Source organism: Ctenopharyngodon idella, chromosome 1, assembly GCF_019924925.1.
Source record: "Ctenopharyngodon idella isolate HZGC_01 chromosome 1, HZGC01, whole genome shotgun sequence".
Taxonomy (NCBI): domain Eukaryota; kingdom Metazoa; phylum Chordata; class Actinopteri; order Cypriniformes; family Xenocyprididae; genus Ctenopharyngodon; species Ctenopharyngodon idella.
The window spans coordinates 41,862,766-41,881,614 of record NC_067220.1 but is presented as its reverse complement, the minus strand read 5'-3'; the positions used below and the strand labels follow the sequence as shown (position 1 = coordinate 41,881,614).

Below are 18,849 nucleotides of genomic sequence, written 5' to 3'. Positions count from 1 at the left end.
TGTGTAGGGTCCAGTTCAATACAGTCCTCATTTCCCTCATAGTTATTCGGCTCACCTTTGAACCAAAACCTGAATAAAATGTGTCTGATTTTCAGTTACTCTGAACCTCAAATGTTCAATGAAAGTTTTTATCCATTCAGCAAACAACAAACGAGGATCTTAACAAGTTATTCATCATAAAAGAGTCAACAATATTCACAGCACCACAACAGCAGAGTAGTGCAGAAGTTAAAGTGCAGAAGTTAAAGCAAAAGAGAGAAGACTTTATCCATATAATGTACTCATGGGAAATATTATATATATTGTGGCTGTTGTCATAATTGTGTTTGTGGAAGAGCTGTATCTGATTTTTGAAGGTTGTGATTATCTCAATTTTAAATGAGAATTAAAATGACTTAAATACACATTGGTTTTCTGTGAGTGTTTTGTCACTTACCCTCGATTCAGTGGTGAATTATCCACCCATATCATTCTGCCTTCAGTCTCAGTGTCAGACAAACCAATCCACGCTCTCTCCTTGATGATTGAAGATATGAGTCTCTGTGTGTGAATGAAAACAGGAATAAGTGTGATTCCTCTCATTCATGAACAGACACTCACACAAACTCACCTGCTTCTCTTCAGTGTTGATAATGACCAGATCAGCTCCTCGATCCCTGCAGTACTGCCTGCTCTCAGACCAGCTCTTCAACTCATGGGATATGAAAAAAAAACCTGGACCACACAGATTTCCTTAACTACTTTTCAAAACTGTATGCATATAGAGTAAACATGAAGAGAACTAGAAAAAAATAAATTACTTAGATAAAACAGTTGTGTACTCACTCAAAAGTTTATCACTCAAAGACGTGACTTTGCTTTCTAACTCCAGATTCTTCTGACTCAAAGAATCAAAACTTCTCTGTAACTGACTTTTCTCAGCAGTGAGATCTTTGACTCTGGTCTCCAGCTCCAGTTTCTTCTGTGTTAGATCAGTGTAATTGTCCTGTAAGATGTTGATGGTCTGATTGATCTCTTCAACTGTGTTTTTGTAACTCTTGAACAGAGATTCTCTCTCTGCTGTGATGGAGATGTGCTGCAGTATGATGATGACCAGCAGAAGAACACAAATGAGCCCGAGACACACTGTCATCAACACCAAACATCTACTTCCTCCTGACAAACAGAGAGAAAACACACAGATATCAGTGAATACCTGTCCTATTAAAAAGGATTCAAAAGGATTCAAATCAACCTTTTAATCTGCCTTTGTCTTTAGATAATGCTGTAATAAGAGCTTTTACAGTATATTCTTTTACAAGAGAAACATTGCTACTATAAAGAAGAACATACTGAAAAAGTTTTTGTGTATACACCAATCAGGCATAACATTATGTCCCCCTTTTGCTGCCAAAACAGCCCTTACCCGTCGAGGCATGGACTCCACTAGACCCCTGAAGGTGTGCTGTGGTATCTGGCACCAAGATGTTAGCAGCAGATCCTTTAAGTCCTGTAATTTGTGAGGTGGAGCCTACATGGATCGGACTTGTTTGTTCAGCGCATCCCACAGATGCTCAATTGGATTGAGATCTGGGGAATTTGGAGGCGAAATCAACACCTCAAACTCATTGTTGTGCTCCTCAAACCATTCCTGAATCATTTTTGCTTTGTGGCAGGGTGCATTATCCTGCTGAAAGAGGCCACAGCCACCAGGGAATACCATTTCCATGAAAGGGTGTACATAGTCTGTGACAATGCTTAGGTAGGTGGTATGTGTCAAAGTAACATCCACATGGATGGCAGGACCCAAGGTTTCCCAGCAGAACATTGCCCAAAGCATCACACTGCCTCCGCCGGCTTGCCTTCTTCCCATAGAGCATCCTGGTGTTATCCCTGCAAACAAGCCTGAGAATTTGCTCATTGGCAAAACTTTGGCCCCTCAGCGCTGGCCCTGCATGGGCAGCCCTCACTTAGCCTCCAGGAAGCCTTAGCACTGTTTTATTGAAAATAATAAAGTTTGAAGTCACCGTTATGGAGGTAAGCACTTGCTTTAGTTTGGCTCTTGACCCTTGACTCCTTAACTTTAATGTTTCTTTGGCTGCTGTAACTGTGTATTTTTGAAGCACATTTGTTATGACAAAAGTTGCAAGAAAAAAAGCTAATTAAACTGATGCAAATTCTCAGAGGCCCTTCAATGGCCCTTTATGGGTCCACTTAGGGCTGCCAATGCCAGGCTTGTTAGCAGGGATAAGTGACGCACACGGCACCATGACTGGTCTGTGGCTATGCAGCCCCATACACAACAAACTGCGATGCACTGTGTATTCTGACACCTTTCTATCAGAACCAGCATTAACTTCTTGAGCAATTTGAGCTACAGAAGCTCGTCTGTTGGATCGAACCGCACGCACCAGCCTTTGCTCCCCACGTGCATCAATGAGCCTTGGCCACCCATGACCCTGTCTGTCACTGTTCCTTCCTTGGACCACTTTTGATAGATACTGACCACTGCAGACCGGGAACACCCCACAAGAGCTGCAGTTTTGAAGATGCTCTGACCCAGTCGTCTAGCCATCACAATTTGGCCCTTGTCAAACTCACTCAAATCCTTACGCTTGCCCATTTTTCCTGCTTCTATCACATCAACTTTGAGGACAAAATGTTCACTTGCTGCCTAATATATCTCACCCACTAACAGGTGCCAAGATGAAGAGATGATCAGTGTTATTCACTTCACCTGTCAGTGCTCATGTTATGCCTGATCGGTGTAAGTGTTAATACATTAAATATAAAGGCAAAAACACTGACAAATTGTTCTTAGAAAAATTATTTGATTGTATATGTCACTTCCTCAGACATTAGTGACATACTTTAACAACACCATCTGCGACACCATCTCTGATTTAAAGTAATTTTCTACTTACTGTGCTTTTCATCTTTTCCTTCATCCTGCCCGTGATTCAGTGTTTGAGGTCCAGATGTGTCCTCAATATTTCTCTGTCCAACATTTTGATAAATAGAGTCTAATTCCATATTTGGCTCTTATGTTGGACAGTACGTCTTCACGGATGAGCTGTGATCTTTAGAATGAGTGGCGTTTTTACAATTAGTGCTAAACCTAAACAGGAAGTAATTTCACTTGCCTTCAACAAGAATAAAAATTTGCAATCCAACTTAAAAACTCCCTGCAGATTAAAACTACTACGTTTGTGTATTGTACATTCAAACATGTAATCAGCTTCAAAAGTCAACAAGAGGAATCTGTGACCACTCAAATGGACTCAAACACCCTTAAACAGCCAAAACTAGACCTTTGTGTTGATGATGCAGGAAACAGCAGCACCTAAAAACAATACAAACAAAACAATATTAGTTTGTGTTGTGTTGTGTTTTATTCAGCCCGTCCTCTGCTTTTGTTCAGATCAATGTGGAAACAAATTTTTACGCAGCAAATACACAATGTTGTCAAATTTAAATTGTCAGTGGAAAAGAAGCTAATATGCATTCTAATAAATCTGAAACAATAAATGTAATAAATCTAAACAATTTGAATAATAAGGTTATTATTATTCGAATTGTTATATCCGCTGTCCTGCAGAGTTTAGCTCCAACCAGCTCCAAAACACCTGGAAGTTTCTATATGCCTAGTTAGATCTTGATTAGCTGGTTCAGGTGTGTTTAATTGGGGTTGGAGCTAAACTCTGCAGGACAGCGGTCCTCCAGGACCGAGTTTGGACACCCCTGGTATATTACATCCATGGATTCGGTCTTAAAGGGACAGTAGCCTAATTAAATATTTGTAATTAATGTTAATAAAACAAGAAAAGATAATGTAAATAATAAATGTATACATGGTAAATAAAACTACTGTATCTGAAAAACAAGTTTATTTAATTTGTACCTCTATCGTACCTCAATTTGTACCTCAATTTGTTGTATTGTTTGTAATTTGTTTGTAATTTTTTTTTAAATATATAACAACAATATATACTGCTATATATATATATATATATATATATATATATATCGTGAAATAAAAATATCATGGTCATATTGCCCACCCCTTGCTCACCCGTCCCATAGGCTATTCCACCATGAGAAATCTGGTCACCCTATTTATAAATAAACTATCATTTGCAACATTCAGTTCAATTCAAATGGATTTATAGCACTTTTCACAATAAAAAGTAATTCTAAAGCAGCATAACGAGGCCCGTTCAACGATACACACAACGATAACGGTAAAGATAGTCCTAAAAATCGTTTTAAATATTAAAGAGTAGCAGAATCCGCACCACAACTATATTAACGACAACTGCACAGAGAAACGTTCATTGAAAAATTCATTGACAGCCAATCAGAATCCATTCACTCCGATTTAAAGAGCGCAAGCCTTTAAAGCTGCAGACGACAAACCTGAAGCGTTATCTTTAGTTATCTTTGTTGGTGTAAACGGGCCTTGAAATTCGACGTATGGTGTGTGTAATATTACTAAAGACATTAACGTTTGGTTTTTCAACATAAATGATAGGCTACAGTACACACACAGTCAAATCATAATGCGAATTAAGATAAACTATGCAGCTTCAACACATGTTTGTTTAGACACATTATACCAGTAAACCACAACTCTTCACTGGTGACACATACTTTCTAGCACATCTCCCACACACACACATTAGTTTCCTGTCCACTGTGTCGAGTGGTCTAGTGGTAACACTTTTGTCAACAGTAATAAAGGTTGCATAGAAAACCTTTCTAATCCGCCCTTGCATAGTTTTTTTTCTCATTAAATTAAAAGATGTCCATCAATGGTTGTATATCAAGAGCAGGGACATGTTTGTGTGCATTTGTTTTGTGACTGTACCGGAAAAATAGAACCTCCACAACGGGGGGGGGGGGGGGGGGGGGGGGGGGGGGGGGGGCGATTTGGCCATTCCTAATTATTGGGGGGGACTTGTCCCCCTCAATGTCTATTGAAAACAAAGGCGTGCATTACATTACATCATGACATGACTCAGACCTCAGAGCTGTCTGCTGTCCGTCAGCAGGTCAGCAGGATTTAGACTGTGCTGTGAATGCCTGACAGTTTATGGCACATGTGCAATAGCTGGTTGGGTGAAGAATCTTAGAAAACCAGTTGAGGTGTTGACATTAACCACACATATAGTGAGGTCCAAAAGAGCACACTGGAAATCAGTAATTATGTCCACTTGGAAATAAAGTTTTAGAATTCTGAAAATGTTTAAAACGATATGCTTCCTATATTAAGATTATGCATTCTTCTATTGTTTCAGCTAGATCCTGTACCAACACACTTACTCAAAAACATTCTCCCTTCTCTCATTATACCTATCACTCACATGATAAATAGTTCCCTTATGACTGGTTATGTACCGCTCGGACTGATCACCCCTGTACTTTAAAAACCTGGCCTTGATGGCACAGTCCTGACTAAAGGCCGGAACACACCAAGCCGACGCCGACGAACTAGTGGCGACGAAAGCAGACTGCGGGGTTGGCTCACGTCGGCAGTGTCTGTGTCCAAAGTTGCCCTGACACACCAAACCGACGCTCGACACCCGACGGCCAAGTAGCATGTCATTCTGTGAATGCGCAAGATGAAATGCATTTCCGTACCAGCAGGTGGCAGTAGCTGAACGGCCAATCAGAATGATCAGATGGCCCGACGGACCGACGAGCTCCGATGCCGATTCAACATTTCGAATCGGCCAAAAAAAAGCCGACGAGGACCAACTTCAGCCGATGGTGCGGAACACTCTGAGAAAACTTAGTCGGCTGACGAACAAAAACTGCCCGACGGCCAACCGTCAGCTTGGTGTGTTCCGGCCTTAAGGTTTCCAATATTCCTTTTTATTTGTCAAAGGTCTTAGAAAAGGTGGTCGCCACACAACTACAGACACACCTGGACAAAAATAATCTGCAGGAACCATTTCAGTCTGGATTTCGCCCCCTTCAGAGTACAGAGACTGCTCTTCTAGGGTCCGGAACACACCAAGCCGACGGTCGGCCGTCGGGCAGTTTTTGTTCGTCAGCCGACTAAGTTTTCTCAGTGTGTTCCGCACCGTCGGCTGAAGTTGGTTGTCGTCGGGTTTTTTCCGGCCGATTCGACATGTTGAATCAGCGTCGGAGCTCGTCGATCAGTCAGGCCATCAGATCATTCTGATTGGCTGTTCAGGTACTGCCACCTGCTGGTACAGGAAGGCATTTCTTCTTACGCAGGCGCAGAATGGACGTGCTACTTGGCCGTTGGGTGTCGAGCGTCGGTTTGGTGTGTCAGGGCAACTTTGGACCCAGACGCTGCCGACGTGAGCCAACCCTGCAGTCTGCTTTAGTCACCACTAGTTCGTCGGCGTCGGCTTGGTGTGTTCCGGGCTCCTCCTCGCCTCTGATTCTGGTGTCCTTCTGGCCCTCTTGGACCAGAGTGCAGCTTTTGATACCGTTTGCCATTCTGTACTCCAATCTAGATCAGCATTACAGAAACTGTCCTACAGTGGCAGCAGTTCATTAGCATTGACAAATTCAAATCTCATTCTGTCACTTTTTCCTGTGGAGTGCCTCAAGGATCTGTTCTTGGTCCACTTCTATTTTTAACCTATATACTTCCTCTGGGTCAGATCATCCGGCGCCATGGTTTTAATTTCCACAGTTACGCTGATGATATGCAAATCTATTTCACTGTACAGCCCAATTCTGTTTTTCCTCTCTCTTCTTTAACATCTTGCTTACATGATCTCAAAGTATGGATGGCTCAAAATGACTTAAAGTTGAATACAGAAAAAAACTGAAATTCTGTTAGTAGGCCCTAAATCCTGTGATTTCTCCATTAACATTGACGTTATAGTCCATCCCTCTTCCACTATACACAATCTAGGTGTATTGTTTGATTCTAGGCTATGTTTTGAACCCCATATCAATCAGCTTGTCAAGTCCTGTTTTTTCCATCTTCGCAATATTGTCTATTTACGACCCTCACTAAATTTCAAAGATGCTGAAACTGTTGTTCATGCTTTTATATCTTCACGTCTTGATTATTGCAACTCGTTGTTTTATGGCCTGTTGTTCAACATGTGTGTTCTTTATATTTTGACGGACATTTTTTATGTACAAACTATGCACTCTGATTCTGACATTTCTGTTTTTAATATTTTCATTAACTCTTTCCCCGTCAGCATTTAAAAAAAAGTTGCCAGCCACCGCCACTATTTTTGATCATTTTCACAGAACTTTAATGGCCCCCAGAACGTCACATGTTTTTACATATGCATCTGCTTACAAATGCTCTCACTTGTTTCTTCTTCTTCTGTGCCTGTGTTTTGATCCAGAGGTACTCTTGTGGAAGATGCGTAATAGCACCCCCTACTGTTTAACAGTGTTCCGTCAGTGGCAGGGAAAAGTTAATTTTCTCATAATTTTTCATAATTTTGCCAATATATAAACTGTTAATTGAGTAATCTTGAAACGAGTCCCTGCAGTCATCCAATTTTACTCTCATATGCTGATGTAAGATTCAGGAACTTGACAGGTTTGATCACTATCTTTTTAGATTAAGGCAATTATCAAAGTTTAATAAAATGTTGTTTAATTTTCCAATAAAAGATGATTTTTTTTTTTTTACATGATTTGTTATATTTAATTACCCCATAGCATATTTTGACTCATATTGTGATTCATGAGCAGAATTTCAGGGGGACATGATGTTACTCAAACATAGTTTATTCACTGCAATGCATTTTTAGAAGTATTTCTGTTCTGCAAATGAAAATATGTTCTCATGTACAAATACAGTGGTCAAAATGTAAACATTGCTGAAGAAAATCAACAAGTTATCATATTTTATATACTTCATTCAAGAACATCATTGTGATTAGTCTTAAACAGAATGAGTTTCCTTTTATGAAATCGCAATCAAGTGAATAACTGACTAAATAAATAAATAAGTGCAGATAACAGGCAACCAATTATTAAGATTAATAGCAAAGCAAACATCTCTCGACAAACCATGAAGTTTCAAGTAAAGTGTCACGGCTCATTCATAGTGTCTATGACATAACCAGTGTTGATGCATTTCAAACATCACAGAGAAGCAAAATATAAAATATAAGCAAAAAACTTCTATAAATAATAATAATAATAATAATAATAATAATATGCACAGCTGAAATGATCACATTCACAAGAATCAAAAGATGGCCTTCAACTAGCCCTCAATTATTTTTACATCTAAAAATATTAATTACTTGACATCTTTGTGCAAAAAGGATGGTTGTTGGTGATTGGTGAGGAAAATACACTTCCGGTGACTTGCAAAAGTACATAGTTGCACAGCACTGCATGTGATCAAATAAAACAAACCAAACATCAGTCAATCACATTCAAAACAACTACATTTTACAGCTGACATGTTAATGACAGGCAGGCTGGAGTGTCTAGAATAACATTCTGGAGAGAATAAAATAAACAATCATCTGAGTCATAAACAGATATCGTTTGGTCCACTCAAATTATTTTTCATCATTAAATCCCTGCAGCCCATATTTAAAATCAGGACAGAAAATCTGAAACCTTCAAATAACACCATCAAACACTGAACTGGGAATAAAATGACAATCAAATGTCAACAAATAGTGAATAGAAACAAGATATTGGAGATATTAAAAACAATACCAAATGTGTTTTGGTGTTGTAGTTAAATGTTTGGTCCTTGATTGTAGCCAGCATCAAAAAATATTTATTTTATATTTAATGAATAACCTCTATGTTTCATTTTTGTTCTCATATTGAATATAAAGGAATGCATGTAACTTGTTCCTCAGTTTTCTTCAAACTCTTCTGTAATGGTCCTGTAGTGCTGGTTTGGGATCTGTTTCCTGTGGCCTCGCGTCTAATCCACTGATATAAACTGATCCTGGATCAGCCTCTACCTCAGTCGAGCAGAGAAGCAGCGCATGTACTCCGTCATCCAGCGCTCGTCCGCCATGCTCAGTGCTGATCTACGGGCCTTCTCCAGGTCAGCTGACCTCGCCCTCCGGTGGTCTGATGCTCGTCCACCTTTTTTAGACTCTCTTCGTGTCTGGACGCCCACGTCGGCCCGATGAATCTGAAAATGAATTCAGATTGCAGTTGCAGTTTCTCATTTGCAGTTTTCTACAATGATGAAATGCAACTTTGTTTAACCCACTGAACCTTTGTATACCAGAGAAGGTAATCTCGCTTCAGGATATCACAGCTCTACGCTGAATAATTCACCGCTTCCACACGCAGTGTCAGATGTCACACGGTGCTTCATTCCACTGATTAGTACACGGCTGTTTAGTCACTTCAAAATTTCCCTCTTTGTATGTATAATTTATTCAAAAACACACTCATATTCACTTCTGTTAATGGCTACCCATACAAACAAACAAACAAAAAAAAATCTGGCCAAAATATTTGTAAACAGTGCAGCTTTTCATAATTTAAGTATATTTTATTATATTTATTATATTATTATATATTTTATTATATATATATTTTTTTTTAAATATTGAGCAGTATATATATATATATATATACAGTCAAACCAATATTTATTCAGACACCTTGAACATTTCATTCATTAATACAGTTTATTCACTATAGTTTAAAAAAATGGTAATAAAATATGACACGATCTCTGAGTTAAACTGTGTCAGAAAAAAATTAATCTTAATTATATCAGATAACACTTAAGCAAAACATGGTCAGGTCAAAGTGTCTGAATAATTTTTGGTTCCAAATTTTTATCAATTTTACTGGTAGTCCACTGTATGAAGAATCTTTGGGTATAATATGTCACAGTTTACTTTGCTATCCTCACTTACATAAATTAACTATAGTGTCCTGCACCCACTAGTAAAAATATATCAAAAATATCTGAATGTCTGAATAATTTTTGGTTTGACTGTATATATATATATATATATATATATATATATATATATATATAAAACTAAAATACGATTTGTTGAGCAATATAAATATATTTAGATATATTAAAAATTATATAAAATTAGATTTAAAAGTACATATGGCCACATAATATGAGGAAATATACTGAAAAACATATATATATATATATATATATATATATAAAAATCTCAACTCACTTGGGCTACCAATACACAATACAGCAATAAATTAATAAATTAACCAAAAATATATGTTATTGTTATGAACTGCATGGCCACATAATATTAGAAAATACTGAAAGAAAAATCAGAAATATATAATATCAAAATAATATGTTAATATATTTTATTTTATATATTATTTTATATATATATATATATATATATACACACACACACACAAATAAATTAATTAATTGATCAATTAAATAATAAAATAAAATAAATAATCTGGCCAAAATATATTTTGCAGCTAAGTAAAATAGCTACAACATATATTAGCTGCTTAAAAAAAAAAAAAATATATATATATATATATATGTTGAGCAATATAAACATATTTAGCTATATTAAAAATATATCAAATATATTTAAAGGTACATATGGCCACATAATATGAGGAAATATATTGAAAAACACACACATATATATAAAATCTTAATTCACTTGGGCTATCAATAAAGCAATAAATAAATATTACCACATAATATTAGGAAATACTGTGAAAAATATCAGAAATATAAAATATCAAAATATATTTTATTTTATTATATATATTAGCAATATATATATATATATATTGTCTATACATATCTAAAAACATTTTTCCGTTGTATGGGTAAGGAAGTTTCTCACGGCAAATTTCTGAGATAATCAAATCTGAGATAATGATCTGGACATAATGTCACATTGTATAAAGTTCTCATCTAGATTTCATTGACTCTAAATCAGAGGTGACAAAGAAAGCTGCGGTTACTAGCAGGCCTCACCTCTCCAGCAGACACAGACGCTCTAATATTCGGTGTTCTTCTTTCCCGGGTCTCAATGTGCCTTTCTGCCCAGTCAGGACGGATAAAGGACCGTCTGTTCTCACGGTTGGACGTCCGCTCCTTGGTGTTGCCCGGTGGTTGGCTCTTAGCCCTGGATGGTTTTCTTGATATGGATAAGTGGGATTCATCACTATCCAGCTCCTTATTAGGGTAACATGGCTCTGAACGGGGCGCCCGGTATCTCTGACGCCGTTTTGGAATAGATTCTGATGGTCCGTTAGTGGTCACACCTTTGTGACCATTTTCTGTGATAAAAGCAAAATGAATAATTTGATATGTTTATTTTAAAGGAAAAGTTCACAAACTGAAACTTGATGATAAACGATCACACAAGACAACCTACCCAAGGGAGGTGAGCTTTCCACAGTTGCACTAGTATCCGTGTGAACTTCTCCATTCACCTGTGGCTTCCAGGAGTTCAGAACCTCCGCGGTCTCGTTCTTGGACTCTGATGAAGATATGTAGTGTCTGCCATTTGAGATGTTCACCTCTTGCAGTTTGGGACTGGACCTTCCGCTCGAGTCAGACCCGCTGTCCCATCCGTTCTCGAATAACGGTCTGTGTGTCTGCTCCATCAGCCTCCGCGTCAGTCTGTACTTTACAGAGTCCTCATAACTTTTCGAGAAAGTCTCCCACTTGGGATCTTTGAACTTCTTCATGTACTCTGTCCGGATCTTCTTGGACATGATGTTGTTATTGGTAGACATTTCGCTCTGTTGATATAGTCACCTACAGAATGAAGATTATAATGTAAATGGCAGTCTTGTCAATGCAAGTACGCATACTTCACGTGACCATCTGTTCTTCGAGTGTGGATTGTGATGATTTTGGTATTGCTGCCTTACCGTGAAGGAGGAGTGTATTTTGTAATTCCAGTTCTTTAGCAGAGTAGGTTACAGCCCTGTGCCCACATTATTTATTTATATTCTTTACATAATACATAAGCCGATGTCACATCCGATCTTTCTAAAGGGACATTTTTTTACGTTCTTGTGATGTTTTTAATACACGTTTATCGTACGATTTTAATAAATCGCTAAATTGCTGCGACATGTTCAAGCATGCATAATCATAATCTGTCAAATTACATTAAAAACTATCAAATTACATTAAATTTTTTATTAAGAAATCGGTCAAACCATTTAAAATATCAATCGATAATTTATTAATTAAAAAAGCGTCTGGTTTCGCTGGCAGCGCACTCTGTTTACAGGTCTGTCTTCACCTGCCCTGATATGTATGTAAACATTGACTCGGATAAATGTAAGCGCTTTAAACTCACCTTCTCCTTTCTTTTCCGTTCCTTAGGCTTTAACGTTGGATGAAGACGTACATTTTTATCCTAACATCCTTACGAATTCCAAATACATCTGTCCATCATTGTTGAGCGCCTGCTGCGTACTAGAAAAACAACCCTCACTGATATTATAGCTTTGGTGATTTATAGTGCGCATGCGCACACCTTCATACTTGGACTGCCTGAGGACTTGATGCGCAAGTAAGCACGCACAATCCAATCCGTCCTTTAATTGATCCTAATTTGTTCCAGTGAGTGGAAGAAGTTCATTATTTGTGGAAATATTTTTGTAATGGGAAAGGACATATTGGAGAATATCAACTGTAAAGAGGTACATAATACTACTACGTTCCTCTCATTACTAGCGACGACAGTTTCTCAGCGCGTGCGCAGGAGACTTGTCTGTCTGAGGGAAAGATTTCGCCTCATTACACAATTTAAACAAAAAAACTGATTTTGAGGTATGAAAAATAATTTTTGGATGTACAAATTTTTTTTCTGCTCGTATTGATTTTATCTCTATGCTGTTGGTTAAAATTTAACATGAATGACTGACAAACTTAGCTTGTACACTGATGGTATCAGGGTAATACTATGGTATTTTGTCTTAAAAACATTTTTCTTTATAGCTAATAGTACAAATAGTACAAACTGAATAAAAAAAAATTATTCAGTAATATATTCAGTATTAAAACAGTACTATTATTCATTTTAGGTTTACAAGTACTCAACCGAATCAGGTAATGTACACTAAAAGCTAATAAAGATTATTATTATTATTTTATGGAGTATAAACTGTAAGACTGTCAGTGCTACTGTATGTAATGCTTAACTGTCCCATACACATTCATTCCATTTAAACAGCCCAAAAGGTTTATAGTTGTCAGATTACAGACATAACAAGACTTCTCGCAGTGTTATTCATCTGTAAACCGTCTGAGAGGAAGGGTAAATGTTTAGTCTGTCTCAGTGTGGGCTGAAACCCAGTATACTGTATCTTATAAGAGTACTAAAATGACATATTCATTGACGAATACCATGTTTAAAAACAGATTCTCAGTTTTATTTGTCTGCTGAAGTGTGATTTGTGTTGGTCATCAACTGGACCATGCGTACAGTGGAACGTATGGCACTGGAATCTAAGAGAGAGGCATCCAACAGCATTCGCCAAAATACCAAGCCATGGAAGTCAGTAATAAATACATTTGTGTGCAATAAGAGCGCTTGGTATTTTTCTCTCCCTTGACGTTAGTGTCCTTTTCTCAGTTTATGCTTCTTCTGCTCGCTCCTACGTCATTGCATAAATAACGGCTGTAGAAAAACTGTCCACAGGAGCAATGCACCGTCGCTTGGTTCCTAAGCAGGAAGCAATGATACGGGCGCTTTGAGCCAGGCGCTTAGAAGCACTTGCGGTGGACGATGCTGGGGCCGGCCTCATCGTATTCCTGCTTGGTGATCCACATCTGCTGGAAAGTGGACAGGGATGCCAGGATGGAACCGCCGATCCAGACGGAGTACTTGCGCTCGGGAGGAGCAATGATCTACAGAGGAGGAGGAGATCAATTATTACTCAGAAAACCAATCTAGCTTGTCAAAACATGGGCAGTTTTACAGTCAAAATGGAAAAACCCTCAATATGACTCAAAAACTTTGATTATTATTGCTGTAGACCCTTTTACCTTGATCTTCATTGTGCTGGGAGCCAGGGCTGTGATCTCCTTCTGCATACGGTCAGCAATACCAGGGTACATTGTGGTACCACCAGACAGGACGTTGTTGGCGTACAGGTCCTTCCTGATGTCAATGTCACACTTCATGATGCTGTTGTAAGCGGTCTCGTGAATGCCAGCAGACTCCATACCTGTTCAGATGTTTTAAAGTGAGCATATAAATGGTTGGAGCACTAAAAGGTAAGACAACAACTGATCATTTCAGATGTTTTCAGACATACCAATGAAGGAAGGCTGGAACAGGGTCTCGGGGCAACGGAAACGCTCGTTACCGATGGTGATGACCTGACCGTCGGGAAGCTCGTAGCTCTTCTCGAGGGAGGAAGAAGAGGCGGCGGTGGCCATCTCATTCTCAAAGTCCAGGGCAACATAGCACAGCTTCTCCTTGATGTCACGGACAATCTCACGCTCAGCTGTGGGGAACACAAATCAAAAGTAGTTTATTTGGTCTGTTTTACACATGCTAGAAGGCTAACTACATATTCCAGTAATAAGCAGCGTTGGGGGTAACACATTAAGGCCGTTCACATCAAGAATGATAACTATAAAGATATCCATAAAGATATAGTTCTAAAAAACTTTCTAAATATAAAAGAATAGCAGAGTCCACACCACAGCTATAACAGTAACAATATAGAGAAATTATATCATTGGGATCACTTTCAGAACGATTTTTTTTCCAGCTGTTGAACGATAAAACACTGAGCCAATCAGAATCCATTCTAATTGAAGGGCTCGCGCATTTAAAATGGCAGACAACAAGTTAATCGCTGAGGTCCAGAAAAAGCCACCGTTTGACCCTTTTTAAAGGATACTTTAAAGAAAATGGATATATGGAAAACAATCAGCCATACCCTCAGAATAAATGGTAAGAAGTATTAACGATGAGATCATTATGCTAGGCTATCAAATGGTGCAAAATAAAATTACCTCAGGTATCCAGCGCTAGTTTCGACAACATTGGCTAGCTTCCTGTGAAGTTGCAGTGAAAAAGACTAGGCGTTTTTTTATTCAACTATATTGACTTCGTCAGTTACATTCACTGTTAGATTAGATCGATTACACTAGCTATTCACTCGAAACATAGCATGCTGAGGACATCTGCTGGTTAAAGTTGTGTAAATGCAACAAGAACCCCCAATAGCTTAGATTAAACAGACCTTTATCGTTCGTTGGTGTGGATGCAAATATAGTTATCGTTCTTGGTGTGAACGGGCCTTTACAAGTAAAGCAAGTTTCCCCAACAATGGTAAGTGAAAAGGTACACAATACGTGACAAGGTACACACCGGTTGTGACGAAAGAGTATCCACGTTCAGTCAGGATCTTCATCAGGTAGTCTGTCAGATCACGACCAGCCAAGTCCAAACGCATGATGGCGTGGGGAAGAGCGTAACCCTCATAGATGGGCACATTGTGGGTCACACCATCACCGGAGTCCAGCACAATACCTAATAACAGCCGGGAACAAGAAATCAGTCAGCCAGAGCTAACAGTAAGCACGTTTAGATTAATTATTAGTGGATAATATATAATTTAAAACTGTGTCAAATGCCCTAATTGAGTAATTGTTGCCCTTTCATTTGCAGCATGCTGTCTTACCGGTGGTACGGCCAGAAGCGTACAGGGACAGGACGGCCTGGATGGCCACGTACATGGCGGGGACGTTGAAGGTCTCAAACATGATCTGGGTCATCTTCTCACGGTTAGCCTTGGGGTTCAGAGGGGCCTCAGTGAGCAGGGTTGGGTGCTCCTCAGGGGCCACGCGGAGCTCGTTGTAGAAGGTGTGGTGCCAGATCTTCTCCATGTCGTCCCAGTTGGTGATGATGCCGTGCTCGATTGGGTACTTAAGGGTCAGGATACCTCTCTTGCTCTGAGCCTCGTCTCCAACGTAGGAGTCTTTCTGACCCATACCGACCATCACACCCTGGAGGGGAGCAAGAGTGACATGATCAGAATAGCTCAAAGATAACCCATTCAATCCTTTCACCTTGCGAAGACTAACATAGATCCAGCAAGGATCTCTGTATGTACCTGGTGACGTGGGCGGCCGACGATGGAAGGGAAGACAGCCCTGGGGGCGTCATCACCGGCAAAACCAGCCTTGACCAGGCCAGAGCCATTGTCGCACACCAAAGCTGTAGTCTCGTCGTCGTCACACATCCTGATGGGTTCTAAGAATAGACAGAGTCAGTGAGAAAACAAAGCCATTGAGAAGTTGAAAAGGACACTACAAACTCAAAATGCTAAACTAATAGAAATTTGTTGAGAACTGACTGCATTATCCAAACCAAACCTCTGACAAATGTTCAACAAGAAACGCATTAATAAGAAATTAAATTAATCTTAAATTCTATTTATTCAGTTACCTAACACTTAATATTTTTGTGGAATCTGAATTAAAAGATGTGAGAGAAGACAGTTTTGTATTTCATTTGCACTAATATCATCAAATAATCATCAACATCACTGAATTGCATACTGCATACTAACATAACAATTGCGCGTTACGGATTGGTTAAAAAATAGCTAGATAGAAAATACTTTAGGATAATTTAATTTAATTTAGTTACAGTTAAGATACACAGAGCAAAGTGTCCATATCATCATCCAAAGAAAGAAGTTTGCCCCCTCTTAAACAAAAGCAAAACCGTTGTAAAAAGATTAGCGTTAAATCCTTCCATTCACATCTTTAATTTTCCAGGTCTGAATCGCGATCCTTGTTAATCGTGTTCCGACATCGTGAAATAGTAATTGTACGGGTGCGCGTTCTCGTGTCGGCGCGCGCTTACCTGTGGCTGCTCGTGCTCAGAGTCCTCAAGTCAAACAGAAGTGCCGATGGCTCCTGCTACACATTGAGTCGCACCGCCTTATATACACCCGGCGTCCTCTGCTTTTTCAGCTCTTCGAACAACCATTAAGGAATGTCCATGCTTTCGAATGGAATTCTTCCCGATCCTCGTCCATATTTGGGTGTCGTTGGGTCGAGCGGAGGGTCTCAACGCCTGTGAGCTGCACAGCGCCGCGCTCCGGGCGCGCGGGACGGTCCATATATGGCGCTCTAGACCCCAAACCACAGCGGGCGGGTGCAGGGCCGTGTAAGGAGAGTCCAGCGCCACCAAACGAATGGACACAGAGGCCAGCACTGGGTGTTTGTGGGCTATATATCAATATAAGGGCATGGCAGTGGGTTATGATTGTTTACCTTTAAAAAAGAAAAAAAATTAGCTCAAATAAAAATAACTTTTTTCTTTGGTGAGGCATTGGTTTTTATTGAAGTCTTTTTAATTTGAAGAACAGCAGCAAAACCAGGAATGATTAAGCCTTATTAGGTGCGATATATTTAATATTGTGAAATCAAATAAATTGGGCCAGTCATCATAATGTCAAAAAGTGTCTCAGTTTGCACAAATTGAACAATATCCAATAAAATAATAGCAATTCTGAATTAAATTAGGGGTGCGATCAGTCTATGCGATTGGTATATCAGCGTCTATTTCAATGTCTTCCTTTCCCCTTTATAAAGCCCCAAATGCAGAAGTCACATCCCTAAAATGTTTGAAAAGTAGGAGAAAACATCTCGGAAAATCTCCTACTTAAGTCTGCTTGCAGTCACCATATTAAAAACATACTATCACCTTTAAAATAAGGTTGAGAATGTAATTTCCTGTTCATCAGCTTTCATTATGTTATAATAGTAAAGAAGTGCTGTGAAGTCATTGCAAATGTATCACCAATGACCAATAATATCAAAATAACCACTTAGCAAACCTCCCTGCCTTTCAGAGAACAGGATATTATAATGATGTTTTTCCTTTTTTTTTTACTTGGAGATGATTATTAAATTATTAGACAATCATTAGACAACCCTTTAGGCATCTCAATGATATTTGATGCCAAGCCTAAATGCCTCATCACAAACAACTGAGTATCATATTTCCTAGACAGTTTATCTAGTGTCTTTAGGGAATCCAGAGGCTCCCACCCTATATAGGGTGTCAGAGAACCCCCAGTAAAGTCTAGTAAAGTTTACTGTGGACAGCACTAATTTTACCCTCCCTTCCCTATTTTTAGGAGCTCAGGGAAGACATTTGCTTCTCCATCAGTTCAGCTGCTCTCTTCACACCAGCTGCAGGAGGAAGATTGGGAGCGACAGATGAGAACAAGGAGTAAAAGAAAGACAAAATGATGTCAAAAAGGTCACACAAAGCCTTGCACATACATTGGCCCCAAAGTGTTTTGACACTTAAGAATGTATGCATTTCGTTGCATTAGATATCTAACTAAGTGGTATCTGCATACAAATCCTGCTAACACTTTTCTGAACCAATTTTGCACAATTTTACATTCGATAAACTGGTGATTTTTAATGGATGCATGTTAGCTGAACATGGTCCACTAACGACAAACACGATGCTTCATTTTGAACACTACAATGTGTCTACAATTTTAAATGTTTTGCTCTAAAGGTGTACATGTGCTTCTTTAAAATAGTCACTTTCAATCTTTACACAGACAAGTTAAGGCTGCTCTGTGCCTGTTCAAAATTACGTGTAAAGATGTAATGCTGTGTAAAAACCAGACTAAATTATGCCTGCTCTGTCCCACCTCAGCCCCTAGTATAAAAGTATACTATTAAAATTGCTGTGTAAAAGCATTTATGCCACATTTGAGCCACTTTAAACAGTATGTGTAAACTAAGACATTGAAATGCCACTTCAGAAGCGCTTCTGTGCCACCTATACAGTGTAAATTTGGCATATCTTTTGTCAAATTTACACTGCAAAGGTGGCACAGAAGCGCAGAATACTAGGGGCTAAGGTGGGTCAGAGCAGGATTTACGCA

General features: G+C 38.9%; 2 protein-coding genes and 1 long non-coding RNA gene across 3 annotated transcripts; 1 reads left to right on the top strand and 2 right to left on the bottom strand.

Moving 5' to 3' along the window:
- Positions 1 to 7,700: 7,700 nt before the first annotated feature.
- Positions 7,701 to 12,421, bottom strand: ccsapa (centriole, cilia and spindle-associated protein a). The gene is made up of 4 exons (XM_051893598.1): positions 12,261 to 12,421; positions 11,322 to 11,707; positions 10,919 to 11,223; positions 7,701 to 9,100 (listed from the first exon to the last, which is right to left on the bottom strand). The coding sequence occupies exons 2-4, from the start codon at positions 11,683 to 11,685 to the stop codon at positions 8,921 to 8,923; spliced, it is 849 nt and encodes a 282-aa protein (XP_051749558.1). The 5' UTR covers positions 11,686 to 11,707; positions 12,261 to 12,421; the 3' UTR covers positions 7,701 to 8,920.
- A 37-nt stretch (positions 12,422 to 12,458) lies between these two features.
- On the top strand, positions 12,459 to 18,831 carry LOC127512573 (uncharacterized). The gene is made up of 3 exons (XR_007930220.1): positions 12,459 to 12,606; positions 12,991 to 13,015; positions 18,079 to 18,831. It is a non-coding gene; the product is annotated as an uncharacterized LOC127512573 (long non-coding RNA).
- acta1a (actin alpha 1, skeletal muscle a) lies at positions 13,317 to 17,055 on the bottom strand. Its single transcript, XM_051893587.1, has 7 exons — positions 16,797 to 17,055; positions 16,039 to 16,178; positions 15,607 to 15,931; positions 15,294 to 15,455; positions 14,227 to 14,418; positions 13,955 to 14,136; positions 13,317 to 13,816 (listed from the first exon to the last, which is right to left on the bottom strand). The coding sequence occupies exons 2-7, from the start codon at positions 16,165 to 16,167 to the stop codon at positions 13,673 to 13,675; spliced, it is 1,134 nt and encodes a 377-aa protein (XP_051749547.1). The 5' UTR covers positions 16,168 to 16,178; positions 16,797 to 17,055; the 3' UTR covers positions 13,317 to 13,672.
- Positions 18,832 to 18,849: the final 18 nt, after the last annotated feature.